The 17,641-nt window shown below is 33.7% G+C and overlaps 1 protein-coding gene across 1 annotated transcript; it reads right to left on the bottom strand.

Annotated features, from left to right (window-relative positions):
• Window positions 1–892: 892 nt before the first annotated feature.
• Window positions 893–3,729, bottom strand: LOC128190547 (uncharacterized). Its single transcript, XM_052862632.1, has 4 exons — window positions 3,473–3,729; window positions 3,010–3,261; window positions 2,726–2,858; window positions 893–2,460 (listed from the first exon to the last, which is right to left on the bottom strand). The coding sequence occupies exons 1-4, from the start codon at window positions 3,644–3,646 to the stop codon at window positions 1,871–1,873; spliced, it is 1,149 nt and encodes a 382-aa protein (XP_052718592.1). The 5' UTR covers window positions 3,647–3,729; the 3' UTR covers window positions 893–1,870.
• Window positions 3,730–17,641: the final 13,912 nt, after the last annotated feature.

A 17,641-nucleotide genomic window follows, 5' to 3' on the forward strand; every position in this document is an offset into this window, starting at 1 on the left:
ACAGGAACTGAACAAATCTCGGTGAAGTCTCGTGAACTTTAATTCGAGCACCTCTGGATTTATTACATACTTAGCAACGATAAAGAAAAAATTCCGAATACATTCGCAGGGGTGAATATAATACAAATGCATTCAACGTATCATAACCGCACAGTTCAGTGAAAATAAGAAAACACAAAATGTAAAAGGAAAGTAGCTGGTACCCATATCTTCAAAATATGGTACGTATATCCAAAAACATAAACATGCCGTAGGTACGCATATCATCGGGATTTTCATTCACGACGAAAATATCAATTAATATGCAGTTTTGGATTATTTCATCGGTTGCTACACGAGAAGACTCACTAACCCTTCAAACACTGATGTTTTACCCGCTGAAATACGATCTTAATAAATAAAAAGAGTTGTGTAAACTTACGAACCTGCAGAGGTTGTCGCCATCTTATGATATGCGTACCAAATGGTACGCATATCGGCTTAACACCAGTGATGCTGATACTTTAACATTACATGCTGATATTTCATAAAATGATGTATTTCAGTATGCGGTGGTTCTTAATTAGCTATAAGCACCAGGATCGTGATTCCGTATTACGAGGAGAGTATAGGACTTAAACCCAGCTACTCAACCATTCAAACATGCTTCATTTATTACTTCTTTTCGAACCCAATTGGTTATTATTAAAATACGTATTGCCAAAACTAGAGCTTGTGCCACTCATGCAGGTGAAACTGGATTCTGGAGGGAAGTGGGGCACGGTCGCCTTCATTATATTTGTAAGAACAACTCAATCACGACAATTAAATTAAAAAATGTATACCAAACACTTTAATATGATTAAATTCATACAAAAAATTAACAAAGATAATCAACTGGAGTATGTAATGAAAGATATTTTTTATTCAATTCTGTAAAAATCTCAAAATGTGCACACAAAAAATGCCATAAGCACTCTTTCCTCATGGACGCAATCATATATGTACCGGATTCAACTATTCAACTAGCATGTTATGATAAAGTATCATATAATGAAGAAGTATCAGCATGTAATGTTAAAGTATCAGCATGTAATGTTAAAGTACCATCATGCAATTTTGAAGTATCAGCATGTAATGTTAAAGTACCATCATGTAATGTTGAAGTATCAGCACGTAATATTAAAGTACCATCATGTAATGTTGAAGTATCAGCATGTAATGTTAAAGCGTCATCATATTATGAAGATTATCTACACAAGACAGTTGAGGCGTTCCATAACTGTCCGTCTAAAACTGTTAGTTTTAGCAAAAAGATTTCACAAAGCGTAATTTTCAAGTTCAAGCTTAGTTGTCATTTTATTGACTTTGCGCAAAATTAGCTGTAGTGCCTCTATAATCATTCACCAGGTCCTTGGCCTCTACAGGTTAAACGAATCTATATATTTGGTTACACCTGCATTCTTGAAAACCGTGCAGTAATGAAAAAAATAGTAATAAACACATTTATCTCTCTGTCTCTCTCTCTCTCTGTATGTGAGATTTCTTGAAAATATTGGCTTTACTTGACGCTATCCGAACGCACTTGTTTTATTTTTGTTGATATACACTGTAATGTACATGTATGTCTCGAAGCATTACAGCCAAACTTGAGAAATACAGTTACTATGTGTACCGATTTGCCACTTTCCAGACATATTATATATTTTCTGCCGTAGTAAATGACAAAACAATGCAGTATTTTAAGAAATAATAAATCATTGCAAGTTTACTACTTTTAATTAGAGAAGACTGTAGAAAAGATTGCTCATTTGAAGATGTGACCAAAGTTCAAAGTATTTGTTCATTTGAAGCTTTGATCAAAGTTCAGAGTGTTTTTATTATAGTATTACTAATTGCAGTCACAGAAAAGTTTTACGGCATCAGCATAGGCACTGTTTTGTCTGAGGAAATTGCAGAGGGTTGGTCCTAAAAGACATAGACCGGATCCACTAGAGCGTGAATATTTGCAAGTACAGGAACAGAACAGAGGCTTACAGTTAGGCGAGTTGGCCCTGCAATATTGGTCACACCATGTATCGTATCCCCTATTTCCTGCAAACACACCTGCGGCCGTACAAGAGAGGTACTGTCCGGCAGTGCAGGATGTGACCATACCCCCAGGGGATACCCTTGGAGTCGTGCGAGGAGCCTGGGTTACTGGAGCTTGTGTTATAGGGCGCCATGTCGCTGGAGCTTGTGTTACAGGTTGCCATGTCGCTGGGGCCTGAGTTGCAGGTTGCCATGTTGCTGGGGCCTGAGTTGCAGGTTGCCATGTTGCTGGGGCTTGAGTAGCAGGTTGCATTGTTACCGGAGCTTTTGTTGCTGGCTGCGGATTCCCGTCACTCGGCGTGATTTTGATGTCGGCGCAATTCACAAATGTTTCCTGTGGACCACAACCTTTGCATCCAGGCTGTCCTGGAAATTGTCCCCAACTGTTGCCTAACGTTTAAAAAGAAACATTTTTAGCAATCGACGTAAATAAAATTCCTAAAATTTTGCTGGGAAAGTCATTTTCAATATAGTGTACTTTCTAACGACAATTCTTTTCCCTTTTGTGTATTATACGTTTTGTTGGATTCAATGTTTGTTGTACAATTTAAAAAAAGAAGATAAAATTATACAATATTATTTAGAATTCGACAATAGTGTTTAGAATCATACACACAGCACCGATCTACATGTACCATAGATATATATATTATACCTGTTTTGTACCACCATTGGAACACGCAATGATCGCAAACCATATCAGGGGGAAGCTGGACCTTCAAGTTCACCTTAGCTGCACCAGTTTCTCTAGACTCATAGTAATCTTTTGCAACGCCATTTTCTATCACCTATTGTTAAAACATCGAATAATCAAAAAAAGAAACATCGAATAAAATTTTAAACTAGTAAAATTCTGTACATCCTTTCCAAATGTAATCTTTCAAGTAATCCGATATTATTGTACATCGTTTTGATATTCATACACCTTAAGTAACGTACCTTTAATTGGTTTTGATCCAAGCATTCTTGGGTCACCTCTTTGGTCTCATCAACTTGTTTACACACTCTGAAGATGAACTTTCCGAGATGTGCAGCAGTCAGTTGTACCATAACATCAATTTGCTGTCCCTGGCTGTAGGTCTCAGTTATGAATCCAGTTGCAAAGGGACCGCCTACCTCATGGCGTTTCAAACTAGAATCGTATGCGTCGCCACATACCCCACATTTTCCTCCGTTTCTATTCCATTGTACCTGTAAGAAAATTTCGAGTATTTTTAAATTTTTTAAAAATATTTTTAAAAATGAGCAAAAAATGACGATAACATTAACTTTTTTGTTACATTATTAATCTTAAAAAAAAATTAAATAAATTGACTAAAACGTTGAAAAAACGTTCCTTATTCAAATAATTACCCAAAACCGAAATACCAGTTCATCAATGAAATTGAACAAATTTCCTTACTTGCGTTCCACCGCAAAAGTTGCCCATATCATCGAAATTTGACGCGAATTGGTTTTGATCATAACACCTCCACAGAGAGCCTCTTTGACATGGCTTCATCAAGCGCCCATGAGCATCGGTATCCCCAATCAGGGTCATAACAACAAAGCAGAGAATTAAACGAAGACTCGCCATCTATCCCTCTGGATATATAAACACTACTAATGTCGGTTCAAAACATTTGCCTTATATTAAACCCCGGTCCACCCACAAAGATGAAATACAATGCAGTCTTATTTTCTTTTCTTTGTAAAACTATGGCTCGGGGTCTCCAACGAAATCTTATTGTGACCTCCACATACGTGAGTGAAACCGAACACTAACCCTATTAAACTCGCACGCAAAAGGATCTTACAACTCTGGCTTTGTATTTACTGTTTAATACAGTGATTTAATTTAGTGATTTGGTTTCAGCTACATTTAAAGAAAGGAATATTGTTATAAACGTAAACATTTCAAAATCGGTTGCTATCACGAACTTTCATATACAAGAATTCCTTTTACAGATACTTACAAGGTGTTAAGGCAACAGAAGACGCCCACTCAATTAATTTTTTTTTATTTTAGTTCGTTTACTTTGAATTAGAAATGACGTCAATGATTTTTTTTTTTACCGATTTCATTTTTCAATAAGAATTGCGTGTAATCACAACCAAATATTAAATGAAATCAATGTATCATTTTGAATATCTAGATTACCAGAAATATATTTCGATGTTTTGTGCCTAGTATTCTCTGTCTTTCAATGTTGTCATTAACCTGTTGTTAAAAGTTAACGTTAAGTTTAAATTTTTTTTAAATTTAATTCTAAAAATTAGAAGAAAAAATCTAAACTCTGAAAACAAAAAAGATCAAGCTTTTAGAAAACACAGAAAATTTAAACCCTAATAGTTTATAATTCAATTGCTTTCACAGATACTAATAAGTATAATTTCATAAGTAAAGACAACACAAACAAAACCATTTCCATACAATGTTAAATATTCATAAATAAATAGAAGAAAAATTCTGTCCAGCATATAGTTAAAATTAACCTATGTATAAAAACATAAGGGCTTTACGGAATTGGAACTGGAAAACCACTTCGGATATCTCCAACACCCCGGATATCTTGAGATACCGATATATACCTGTATCAACTTTTTTTCTCCAGGAAAAAAATAATTTACTCTATATCATAATGATTATTCTTATAAGCAAAGCATGTAATTAAATAGTTTATGTTGTTACCGGTAGGCTGGTATTTTACCATACCCAATATTGTTAACTGAATTTTGTCTATTGTCTCCACCGACAGACGTGTCACCCGAAATAATATCCTATTTAAAATATGATTTAAATAAAAACGAAAAATATGTCAAAATACAAAACAACTTCGATAATGTCATGATAAACTATCTATATGAATCGGAAGGCGATATTGTGGAAGAAATACAAACAAAAGCGCATTTTGAAATGCTAAATACAAGATAAAAGGTAAAGCTTTTTATTAAAAAAAAAATGTCAATAAATGATTTCTTTAAAATTACTACGTTGAAAAATCCTTCAGGTGGTAGCAGCTACGTCGGAAAATTACGATTTTGATTGAAATTAAGTATTTAAAGTTCCAGTGGCCGATGAACGTCCTGAAAGAATTTAAGGTTCATAGATAGTTTGAAAAGTTTGGACTGGACATGATTAAATGGGCTTAAATAGTTATGAGGGTCTGTCCTAAAACCAATCTAAATTATTTACTAAGCACAACATATGTCAGTTGACGTATATTTATGCAATCTCAAATATTGGATGTTTTAAAAGGAATATAAATAAAGTCTTATAGACATTAAACATGTGACTCAGAAGGGAACCGTTTACTTTCAACCCCCCCCCCCCCCCCCCCCGAATCTTTGTGTTTATTCAACCGGCATGTCATGCATCGATTGTAATTTGTAAACAAAACTAAATTCAGAAATAATAGTGAACACAATGTACGCAGGTTTGTTTTTGTTTAGTCAAAACTTTGTGATTTTTATTAAACGTGATGTCTAAGTCGTAATAAATAAATGGATAAATATTTTATGTCATTGAGTTAAATACTTTAAGGGGGGTGTCTAAACCAAATAGACATTTCCAGATTTCGCGATCTCGAGCTCGGACTCTTACTCGGGCGCTTACGTTTGTTCTAAGATCATCAGGGGGGATGTCAACACGATTTTTAAAAAAAATTGTAAAATGTCGATAGATGTAGAAAAAATGCACTCAACAAGCAAAAATGTTTGTAAAACTTTCTATTGTGCATTATTTGTTTAAATTATTGCAACACTTTAAGGGGGCTGGGGGATCTACAAATGATATTTTAAGTAACCATCAGAATTAGCTGAAATTTTTAATATGATTCCAAAGCTGTCAACATTTTTTTGGCAAAGAAATTTTTTTATATATTTTAATTTGAAATTTTAATATCATTTTCGTATACATTGTATATTCATATTGAACTCCCTTTTTATAGAAGACCAAATTGGTATAAAAATGGCAGCCACCCCCGAACCTCCTTAGTCATTTTTGCTAATCATTTAAGACACTGACCCTTCGAAAATATAATTTATATAATAATTTACCGATCGATCAGTGCATCTTTGAAGAGAGAGAGAGAGAGTTGGATATAGTTATAATCTCTACTTTTGGTTTAAGTTGATATTTGGGATATAAAGAAATAACAAAAAATATAAAGATTAAATAGAATTTATTCTTATGAGCTCTTTATATTCTTTAAATGGACATCTATAATGTCTATTCACTTGAATCGGAATCGACCCCTAACTGCTTAATAATTTTTGGCATTTTTTGTTTTTGTTTTAAATTTATTGTATTTAAGGTGATTATCTCTAATCAGATTTATTATTGGTGTCTTTTTTGAGTTTTTTTCTTGGGGGGGGGGGGACTCTTCTTCATCCTCATCATCATCCTGCTGCATTACCCTCATCCTCTCTCGTTTTTTGTTGTCAGGAACGTGCGAGGGGTCTGGAGTTTGCACTTCAGGCTCCTCGGGCTCTGCTTGCGGAGGTCCTGTGTCCCTCACGGCCGCCTCCACCTTATCCTGAAGCCTCGTCTCTAACTTCTTAACCTTTTTGACTTCGCTTCAAGGTACATAAAATATTGCATAATAAATTTTTCGTTGAAATACTTCATCAATATGATTTGTTGCGTTTTATTTTTATTTTTTTTTTTTTGATGCCATTTGCCAGATACAAAATAATTTTTTAACTTTTTTTACCGTGTAATTTACATACCAAATATCATCGTCATTATCGGCTGTTTTTGAAGCCATCAATTTTCGTAGCTTCCCCCTAGCCTGTCTCTTAGGTTTTTTTTATTGACCTGTTCCTGTAGATTCCCTGGGCTTCTTTCGGCAATTTTCTTCAACAATCTCGGACCACACACAAGGGTAGTTCTGGTATGCCCGAAGAAGCATTAGTGTCTCTTCTTTTCCTATACGAACGACCTTTTTACTTTTACTGATTAAAGCCTGTAAAGAAAAATATTGTTTAAAAGATTAAATATATCAATTTTACATAAAATTTCAGGCGTGGATCCAGTATTTTTCATTGTTTTTTCCTCAAAATTTTCATTACAGGGTGTATGTGGAGGTAAACTCCATATATATGTCGATAAACGATTTAAAAAGAAAACAACCTTAATAAAGAAAACTGTTGGTGTTCATGATGTTAGGTATCAGAATGCTTAAATTGCAAATGTGCTTCTGTACTAAATTAGAGTGTTTTGGGAGGGGTGTGAATATTTCTTCTTGTGCAAATTTAAAAGTGTGGAATTTGAAACTCAGATCTTATAGTCTCTTTATCCTTGCATATACATGTTTATACATGTATATTTATCTTTTTATAAATATTAATATTAATTTTATATCTGTACATGTAGTAATGAAACAACATCGTTCTAATGACAAATATATAGAAACAAAACTAAATGCTTATCTAAGACTATAGTCTCTTTAATTTAAAAATCAAAATTCAAATTCAAATCATTTCAGGTTTTTTTATAAACCCTTTTTTTAAAAACACTTGTCCACGTGTTCGAATGGCCGTATACGCATAGTCCAGGATACACGATCATATACAAGTAAACAACGAGACCACTACAAATACCGGTAGACTTTGAGATAACGAAAGTTTGTACTCTTACATATTTCAAATAAAAAAGTTATGAGATGTAGATTGTGAAGATAATAATCACCTTTCTCCATTCTCTTTCCAACTGCAAGTAGTCTATTTTCACGTGAAAACCGTTTTTAGAAAACCGCTGTCAACAGATGCGATTCATTGAACCGTGATATTTAAATGCCCCCCTCTTTATTTACTCTCTCTCTGTCTCTCTATTATATATATATATATATATATATATATATATATATATATATATATATATATATATATATATATATATTTCTCCGTCTCCCCCTCTCTGTCTCTTTTCCCCATCTCTCACTCCACCTTCCCTCTACCCCCCTCTCCCCTCTATGTCTTTCCTCCTCTCAGTCTCACTCCCTGTCTTTCTCTCTCCCTTCTCTCTTTCTCCACTTGCGCTCTTTCTTTTTCCCCCGTCTCTCCTTCCCACCCTTTCTCTCTCCCTATCTCTTCACTTCTTTCTAGAGATATATATTTCCCCCCTCTCTCTGTCCGTCTTTCCCCCTCACTCTTTCCATCCCTATCTTTCTCTCTTCCTCTCTTTTCTTACCCTCTCTCTTTCCTTCTTTCACTACCTCTCTCTCATAGACACTCTTCCCATTCTCTCTTTTTTTCCACCTCACTCTTTCTCTCTCTCGTGATCTTTATCCCCCCTTTATTTCTGTCTGTATTTCCCCCTATCTCGTCTAAGTCTCTTCCTCTCCCTGGCTTTCTCTCTCTTTCTCCATTTGCTCTCTTCTCTTCCCTCTCTCCCTCCCTCCCTTCCTCTCTCCTCATTCTCTCTCCCCAACACTCTCTCCCTTTGTAACTCTCCCACTCTTTCATATGGGACAGTTAAATCCCACGATGTCCTAAAATCTCAAAAGTTAATTATTTATAGATTATAATATGCAATCTAGGTTTAGTCGCAAAAAAGTTTAAAGAACCAGCCTGGTCATCGCGGGAATATAGGTTTTTGTTTAAAGTGCTTCCACTATTTTTGAAAACTTTTATTCAAAATAATTATTTAGTATTATATGTATTCTTTAGATATGAATGCTGATTTAGCGCTGTTGGATATTATTTCTCCACCCCCTCCTTGTGACGACGATTTACTGCAATTGCTTAGCGAGTTATTAGTGATTTTGTTAATGCAGCCCCCAGATTGACTTTGCAGCATTCGTCATCGGCTCGGTGACCCCGGACACCCATGGTTAGGGAGGGATGTGTTTCGCCTCTTTGCTCGGCATCCTTATGAAGTTTAAGAAGCCACTGGAGAATCACTTAAATCTCTGCTAGAGATTGTAAGGGACATTTGTCAAAGATGTACTCTAAATCGTTACAGCCATATATAATCACCAATAAACAGGGTAATGCTTTTCATGTTATGGCTTCGGTCATACCCATGTTATACTATCTTACCCCTTCTCTTTGACGTTTCTCCAGCAAATGTTATTGACTCTTTACTACCCATTTTCAACAACACTTATGTGCGCAATGTTCAATGGTCATCGGCATTGGAGTGGGGAAACATGAGGGGTATTTGGGAGGATCTACCCGACGCCGTGGGGGTCATTGATGGGACATCTCATCAGATACACAGGCCTCAAACTGAGCCACAGGCTCTTCATTACAGTGGGCACAGACATTACCACTGCATCCGCACGATTGTTATCAGATAATTCAAACACACTCAGCTTCGTACGAAGTGGATTTTAAAGTCACCAAAACGACGCTTAAATATTGAATTTTTTACCAGCGATAGGCATAAATCAAGAACTGCATTTTCCAAACGAGTGCCTTATTCTTGGAGACAAAATATTCCCAAACAGACATCTTTTTGTTACACCATACACTCGTGCAGAGATAAAAAGACGACCTGTACACCAACAAAGGCAGTGTAGAAAATTAAACACAAAAATTAATAAACATAGAGTTATTGTACAACATGTCATGAGAAATTAAATTGTACCGCGCTATTGGCACTCTGTGGAGACATCCGAGGAACAAAATAAGACAAACGGTGAACATCTGTGACGATTGGCTTGGAGAAGAAAACATGTGTTGAATATCTGATTAAACATGATAAAACCTACTCGATTTTATAGTGTTTTTTTACAAGTTCATAGAAGCATTACGATAATAATTCGTTTTTTGTCCCCCGCCGCAACGCGGAGCGGGGACATAGAAATGCCGGGCGTCCGTCCGTGGGTCCCTGCGTCCGTCCGTCACACATTTTTGTAAGCGCTCTCATGCCTACAAATTTTGACAGATTTTCATTAAATTTATACCAAATGTTTATACTACTATTACCTTGGTCAAGTTCGAAAATCAGCATTGGTGGAAACTTTTTGTTGGAGTTATAGGACTTTGACCACAATAATGACTCCGCTTTATCCAAAAATTGACCTTGTAAGCGCTCTCATGCCTACAAATTTTGACAGATTTTCATTAAATTTATACCAAATGTTAATACCACTAATACTTTGGTATAAATTTAATGAAAATCTGCATTGGTCGATGCTTTTTGTTGGAGTTATTGGACTTTGACCACAATAATGACTCCGTTTTATCCAAAAATTGACCTTGTAAGCGCTCTCATGCCTACAAATTTTGATGGATTTTCACTAAATTTATACCAAATGTTTATACCACTAATACTTTAATCAAGTTCGAAAATCAGCATTGGTCGATACTTTTTGTTGGAGTTATGGGACTTTGACCACAATAATGACGCCGTTTTATCCAAAAATTGACCTTGTAAGCGCTCTCATGCCTACAAATTTTGACGGATTTTCATTAAATTTAAACCAAATGTTTATACCACTAATACCTTGGTCAAGTTCCTAAATCAGCCTTGGTCGATAGACTCGATACTAGTATATTGCTTGAATGGCTGGGGACCCAGAAATTCTATTCTTGTTTTAATACGACCCCTTATTTATAAGCGTAGAGAGTACGAGTCCGTGCTCGAGATCGCGAAATCTGGAAATGTCTATTAAGTGTAGGAGATTTTTGTTGCATGCACTTGTTTTTTATAAAAGGCACAGTATTCAACAATAATAGATCTCAAAGTAGAATACTCTATTTTTTAGAGAATTTTTAAAATGTTATAAAGATTGAAAATGAAAAACAAAATAATCATGAATGAATTTTGTATGATTTTTATTGGAATTCACATTTATAAATATAAAACTTAAATATTTAAAAAAGAAATTTTTGAATGCAAACTGCTGGATAAAATCCCACACAAATCTGAAAATGGGAACAATATTTGTTGAGATGAAAAAAAGAAATGGAACTAGACACGATCTCGTTGCGAGCAACGAGGAGGTCTTCCGTCTGATTTTAGAATTTGAGATACATGTTCGATCTTGATTTTGCTATTTAACAGCTAAACATGATATAAAATAGAAAAACGGGGTCTACATTCTAAGGGCCAGATACTATTTTGTTTCAGGGATAAGAGCTTTGTTCAACAAGTGTTTAGAAATTCGTTACCATTCTTGAGATATCTGAGAAAATAAATTTTTAGGGGCCAGTCCCTAACCTCCTTATTGGAGCCGCTGAACCAAATTTTGAATGTTGCATTTTGTAAATTACATCATTTTGAGCATCTTTCCTTCTGCCCTGCATTCCAAAATATTTTCCTCTTTGAGATATAGCTGGTCATAGTTTATGGACTCATCACCCATAAAAAATCCTTATTCCATAACATATGATAAAATCATTACATTACTTGGATACAGAACCGTAAGATAAACATATTTGCTTCTATAGCCTTTCATTAAATTTCCCTCAGTAAAGAGCTACAGTTGAAATTTTTTAGAGCCCTTTAGTTCCCTAATTCTAGGGGCCAGCCCCTTTTTTTTTATATCAAATTAAAGGTCATTTAAATCTCAACACATTTTGTTCAACAACTGTTTAGAAATTCGTTACCGTTTTTGAGAGATATGGGAAAGAACGTTTAAGGGGCTGATCCCTTAACGCCTTATAGGGGCCCTTTAACGAAATTTTGAAAATTGCATATTATTTAGTACATCATTCTGAGCATCTTTTCTTCTTTACTGCATTTCAAAATATTTTTCCTTTCTGAGATATTGGTGATCAAAATTCTATAATTTTGGTCCCTAAAACCCCCTTATTATGTAACACATGATAAAATCATTACATTGCTTGGATACATAATTGTAAGTTAAACATATTTGCTTCTATAACCGTTCAAAAAATATCCCTCAGTAAAGGGCTACAGATAAAAGACTTTAGAGCCCTTTGGTCCCCTAATTTTAGGGGCCAGCCCCTTTTTCTCGATATCAAATAAAAGGTCATTTAAATCTCAACACATTTTGTTCAACAACTGTTTAGAAATTCGTTACCGTTCTTGAGATATATGGGAAAGAAGATTTTAGGGGCCGATCCCTTAACTCCTTATAGGGGCTGTTTAACGAAATTTTGAAAATTGCATATGATTTAATTCATCATTCTGAGCATCTTTTCTTCTATACTGCATTTTAAAATATTTTTCCTTTCTGAGATATATGTGATCAAAATTCTGGATTTTTGGCCCCTAAAAACCCCTAATTACGTAACACATGATGAAATCATTACATTGCTTGGATACATAACTGTAAAATAAACATATTTGCTTCTATAACTGTTCAAAAAATATCCCTCAGTAAAAGGCTACAGATGTAAGACTTTAGAGCCTTTTGGTTCCCTAATATTAGGGGCCAGCCCCTTTTTCTCGATATCAAATGAAAGGTCTTGTAAATATAAACTTTTTTTGCATTACATGTGTTAACAAAATATTTTTCAGAAAAGAGATAAACTAAGAAAACCATGAAAAATTACGACGGTTTTTTAGTCTCAATTTTCGGGACCAGGCGAGCTTTAACGCCTTTTGAGCATGACAAATATAAATGCCAAATTGCACATCTACAATCTCTTGTCTACAATCCCTGAAAGTTTGAACTCAATATCTTTTACCGTTTAGGAGGAGATCCCTGGACAAGCCGACCCTCTGAAAATCGCTAAAACGTCATTTTCTCAAGAACGGAAATGACGTCATCAAAAGAAAAAAATGTATATTAAGTTCGGACTAATATCTATTAGATCTGAAAGTTTCACGAAAATCGGTTCAGCCATTTCCGAGAAATCGCCTGCACAAATTTTGTATGAAAAAAAAAAATAATAATAATAGGGAAAAAGAAACCGAACGAAAACAATAAGGTCTTCCGTTGGAAAACGGAAGACCTTAATAAAATTGAAAAATTAAAAGAAATACTGAATTATTGCAAAAATCTTGGTTTGTAAGATCCTGTTTAAGAGTTGTAAACTTAGGTGAATATATAACAAGATCAATAAATGATTCTTACAATAAAGGAGAATTTACAAATACACAAAAATTAGGGATAATAACTTGTATACCAAAACCTGATAAAAATAGGCAACTTTTAAAGAACTGGAGACCTATTACACTCCTCTCAGTAATTTACAAAATTGCTTTAGGTTGTATCGCAGAAAGGTTATAAACAAAACTGCTTACAATTATAAATGATGATCAAACCGGTTTTTTAAAAGGGAGATTTATTGGCGAAAATATTACAATTGTATATGATATTATGAGTTACACTGAATTCAATGATATTCCATGCCTATTGATGTTAATAGGTTTTGAAAAAGCATTTGATACAGTTTCATTTGATTTTATATTCCAAACTTTAACCTTCTTTAATTTTAGAGTTTCAATCAAAAAGTGGATCAAGTGTTTTTATCAGAATATATCCTCTTGTGTTATTCAAAATGGTATACTCTCCCAATATTTTAACCCTCAAAGAGGCTGTAGACAAGGAGACACAATATCTCCATACTTATTTATTCTTTGCGCAGAAATTTTAGGTATTTTAATCCGAAATAATAGAGATATTAAAGGAATTGAGATTGACGGAGAAGATTATAAGATATCACAATATGCTGATGATACATCTTTGATATCAGATGGGTCAGCATCATCTGTAGATGGTATACTACAAACATTATACTATTTTGCAGAAATATCAGGCCTAAAAATTTATTTCAGTAAAACAAAACTGATATGGATAGGTAGCAAAAAATTCTCAAAAAATGTTTATCACCACACAAGATGGAATTTAAATTGGGAAAAAACAACATTCGATTTACTTGGAATAAAGTTTTCTGTTAACTTAGATGAAATGATAGATCTAAATTATTACAACAAGATGAAACAAATAGTAAAGTTAATAAAACAGCGGAAAAATAGAAAGCTTACCCCTGTTGGAAAACCATGAATCATTAAAACCCTTTTTATTCCAAAGATGAATCATTTTATACTAACTTTACCAAATCCCCCAAGCCAGTATATAAAAAAAATTGAGATTAGACTGTATGAATTTTTGTGGGATGGTAAACTGAACAAAATTAAAAAAGCTGCAGTTATACAAGATTATAAAGATGGCGGTCAAAAGATGATAGAATATTTAGATTTTATAATTGCTCTCAAGTCTAGTTGGACAGGACGACTTATATCATCCACGGATTCAAAATGGAAGAAATTATTTGAATCTGACTTTAATGTTACTATACCAGAACTTATGAATTTTGGAATACACTTTGTCAAAATTCTAAAAGATAAAACAAGAAATAAATCCTGGAAGGATGTCCTTCAAAGTTGGCTACTGGTTTATAAAGCAAATATTTCAAAACAATGTAAAAACATATCAAATGACCACTTATGGTATAATCTGGATATAACAATTGATAAAGAAACACTCTTTTTTTTAAAGTGTTTTGATAATGGGATAATATACATTAGTGACATATGTAATGCAGATGGTAGTTACCTTCCTTTTCACGATTTTAACACTTTTTACAATACAAAATTAAATTTTCTTCAATATTCATGTCTTATTTCAACAATCAGAAGTTATCAAAAGAAGGATGGCAGATATACAATAAAGGATCATAATCTAAGATACCCAAATACAGTAATAATTTTTATGAACTCAAACAAGGGCTGTAAGGAAATGTATAATGCACTTATCTCAAAAAAGAAAGCTATACCAACATCTGAAAAAATATGGGAAGAAAAGGATACAGTAACTGCTTTACAAGAAAAGAATGGAACCTTATTTATAATTTGCCATTTAAATGTACTCAAGAAACTAGGTTACAATGGCTTCAAACCCAGTTACTTCACAGAATTTCTATAACAAATAAATACTTATGTAATTGCAATTTAATCAACTCTGCTTCATGCTCTTTCTGTGGACAGTTAACAGAAACAATTGACAATTTATTTTCTGAATGTTACCTTATAAAAGAACTTTGGGACAAAATTAAACACCTGCTTACTGATTTACAGTTAAACGTGAATTTTGATAATAATTAAATAATCTATTGAATCAAAATCATATGCTGGTAAATCCTGATTTATGGAAACACACTTTGTTATGTATGCATGTGTATTATGTTTGTGTCTATGCCAATGTACATGTCATACATGCATGTATTTAAGTATGTTCAAGAGTACAAGAGCAAGATTAATTTATAGTAAGTCAGTGAATTTCCTTTTTAAACTTATAGATAAATCACCCAATTTCTACCTCCCCTCATCCCCTCGCCCCTATTATATACCCCCCCCCCCCCAAAAAAAAAAAAAAATAACAACTTTCATGACAATACTAAAATTATATTGCTGATAATGTACATTTGTGTATAAACATCTGCATAATAAGTTTTATTAATAGAAAAATGTATCAACAAAATCTATTAGAAGTGTTATATGTCTTATATCACTTGTATCTGTTCTTTCTTTTGTGAAAGTTGTATTTAAATAAAAAGAAAAAAAATTGTCTTTCTTGATCTTGACATGGTCTCAAATATCTTGGGACCAATTTTCTATTTAAAAAAAAGAATTTTTTTTAAAAGGTACAAGTATATGCTAAAATGTAGGAATAAGGTTAGAAATGCTTATAATAATGCTTGTATGTGAAAAATTATATTTTTTATGAATGCATTATATTTATATTTTACTCTTTAACAACAAATGTTAGTAGTAACATTGCCTTTTACATTCTTTTTATGCCCCCCTTCGAAGATGGGAGGGCATATTGCTGTGCTGCTGTCTGTCGGTCAGTCGGTCTGTCTGTCGGTCGGTCCACCAACAGTTTCCGTTCATTTTCTTTGCAGAGGATGAACATATTGAAATAAAATTTCTTATATTGGTTTATCATGATAATATCTAGGTCGAGTTCGATATTGGGTACAATCGAGTAATTTTCGACAGAGTAATGGCCCTTGGACTTAGAAAAATTCTTTTTTTTTTGCAGTTTCCGATCATTTTCTTCGCAGAGGATTAACATATTGCAATAAAATTTGGTATACAGGTTTATCATGATAATATCTAGGTCAACCTCGATATTGGGTACAATCGAGCATTTTTTCGACAGAGTTATGGCCCTTGGACTTAGAAAAATTCTAGTTTTTTGCAGTTTCCGCTCATTTTCTTCGCAGAGGATGAACATATTGAAATGCAATTTGGTATACAGGATCTAGGTCAAGTTCGATATAGGGTATGATCGAGCAATTTTCGACAGTTATGGCCCTTGGACTTAGAAATGTTTGAGTTTTTTGCAGTTTCCGCTCATTTTCTTCGCAGAGGATGAACATATTGAAATGAAATGTGGTATACAGGTTTAGCATGATAATATCTAGGTCAAGTTCGATATTGGGTACGATCGAGCAATTTTCGACAGAGTTATGGCCCTTAAACGTAGAAAAATACCAGTTATTTGCAGTTTACGGTCATTTTCTTTGTGGATGTTTCCAAGGGAGGGGGGCATAAATGTTTCACAAAAATCTCTTGTTTTTTATATATACAATACAAATTATAAACAACCATATGCATATTTACACATACATAAGATGTCCATAGTGATACGCTTGTACGTGTGGTAATTATAAACATGCTCTTTTTCAAGAATTTGTCGTTGCCTCATTTGGCTTGCAAATCCGGGCTTCAACTGCTATTGCTAGCTACATGTAGCTAAAATTATTTTAATTAAACTACAATAGTTGTTGTCAAACTTTCAATGCAAGTCTAATACTGCAAATGTTTTAAATTTGGGAAGTTGGGATCAATTAATTCAAGAGATGGTACTACGGAACTTTAGTTTTATATTTATCATGCATATATGGTCAAGTGAAAATATAATATCTGCTCACCTTTATCGATAATCCGTCACATATTTATGATCGTCTGTTGCAGATGACATGACAAATATGTATTGCCAAACGCAGGGAAACAGTATATTATTTCGATTTCACGTTTTTGTACACAACAGCTGATAATCAATGTTAGTTGAAAGCTTTAAAATCGCGAAGAAAATTGACATATTTTCTAAGCGTTTTGGTGATATCATTTTTATCTAATCTCCATCGTTAGAAAAGTTCAATTGAACGGTGTATAGCTATTTTGTACCACGGCATAATGCTATCAATCAAGAAAAAAATGGCGTTTCAAAGGATGTCAGACATATTATGACGATGTAGCTTTCCACCTTAATTAAACTAAGCAGTTTTATGGAAAAAGAGTAAAAATCACGGAAAGGATTAACTTTATTCGGTCATTCAAATCTTGTTCCAGAGTGAGAGCGTTAGGTCAAAATGAATTTTATGGGGAAAAAACCTTCTGGATTACAGAACAAAGAAAACATGCTTTTTAACTTTATAGAGATAAAGTAGAGTTTACAAAAAACCTTTGTACTTTACATTTAACATAGAATTGGGTTGATTGTAGACCTTGAATAATTAAAGGAACACTACAGCTCATATTCCTTAATTATCTTGTTCATTTTTAAAACACAGATTAATAGGAGTTGCGCATATACCGAGAGATTGAATCTTTTTACTGCAATAATAAGGTCCCAATTGCGTGTTAAAGATTTTTCAG

Source organism: Crassostrea angulata, chromosome 6 (genome assembly GCF_025612915.1).
Source record: "Crassostrea angulata isolate pt1a10 chromosome 6, ASM2561291v2, whole genome shotgun sequence".
NCBI lineage: Eukaryota > Metazoa > Mollusca > Bivalvia > Ostreida > Ostreidae > Magallana > Magallana angulata.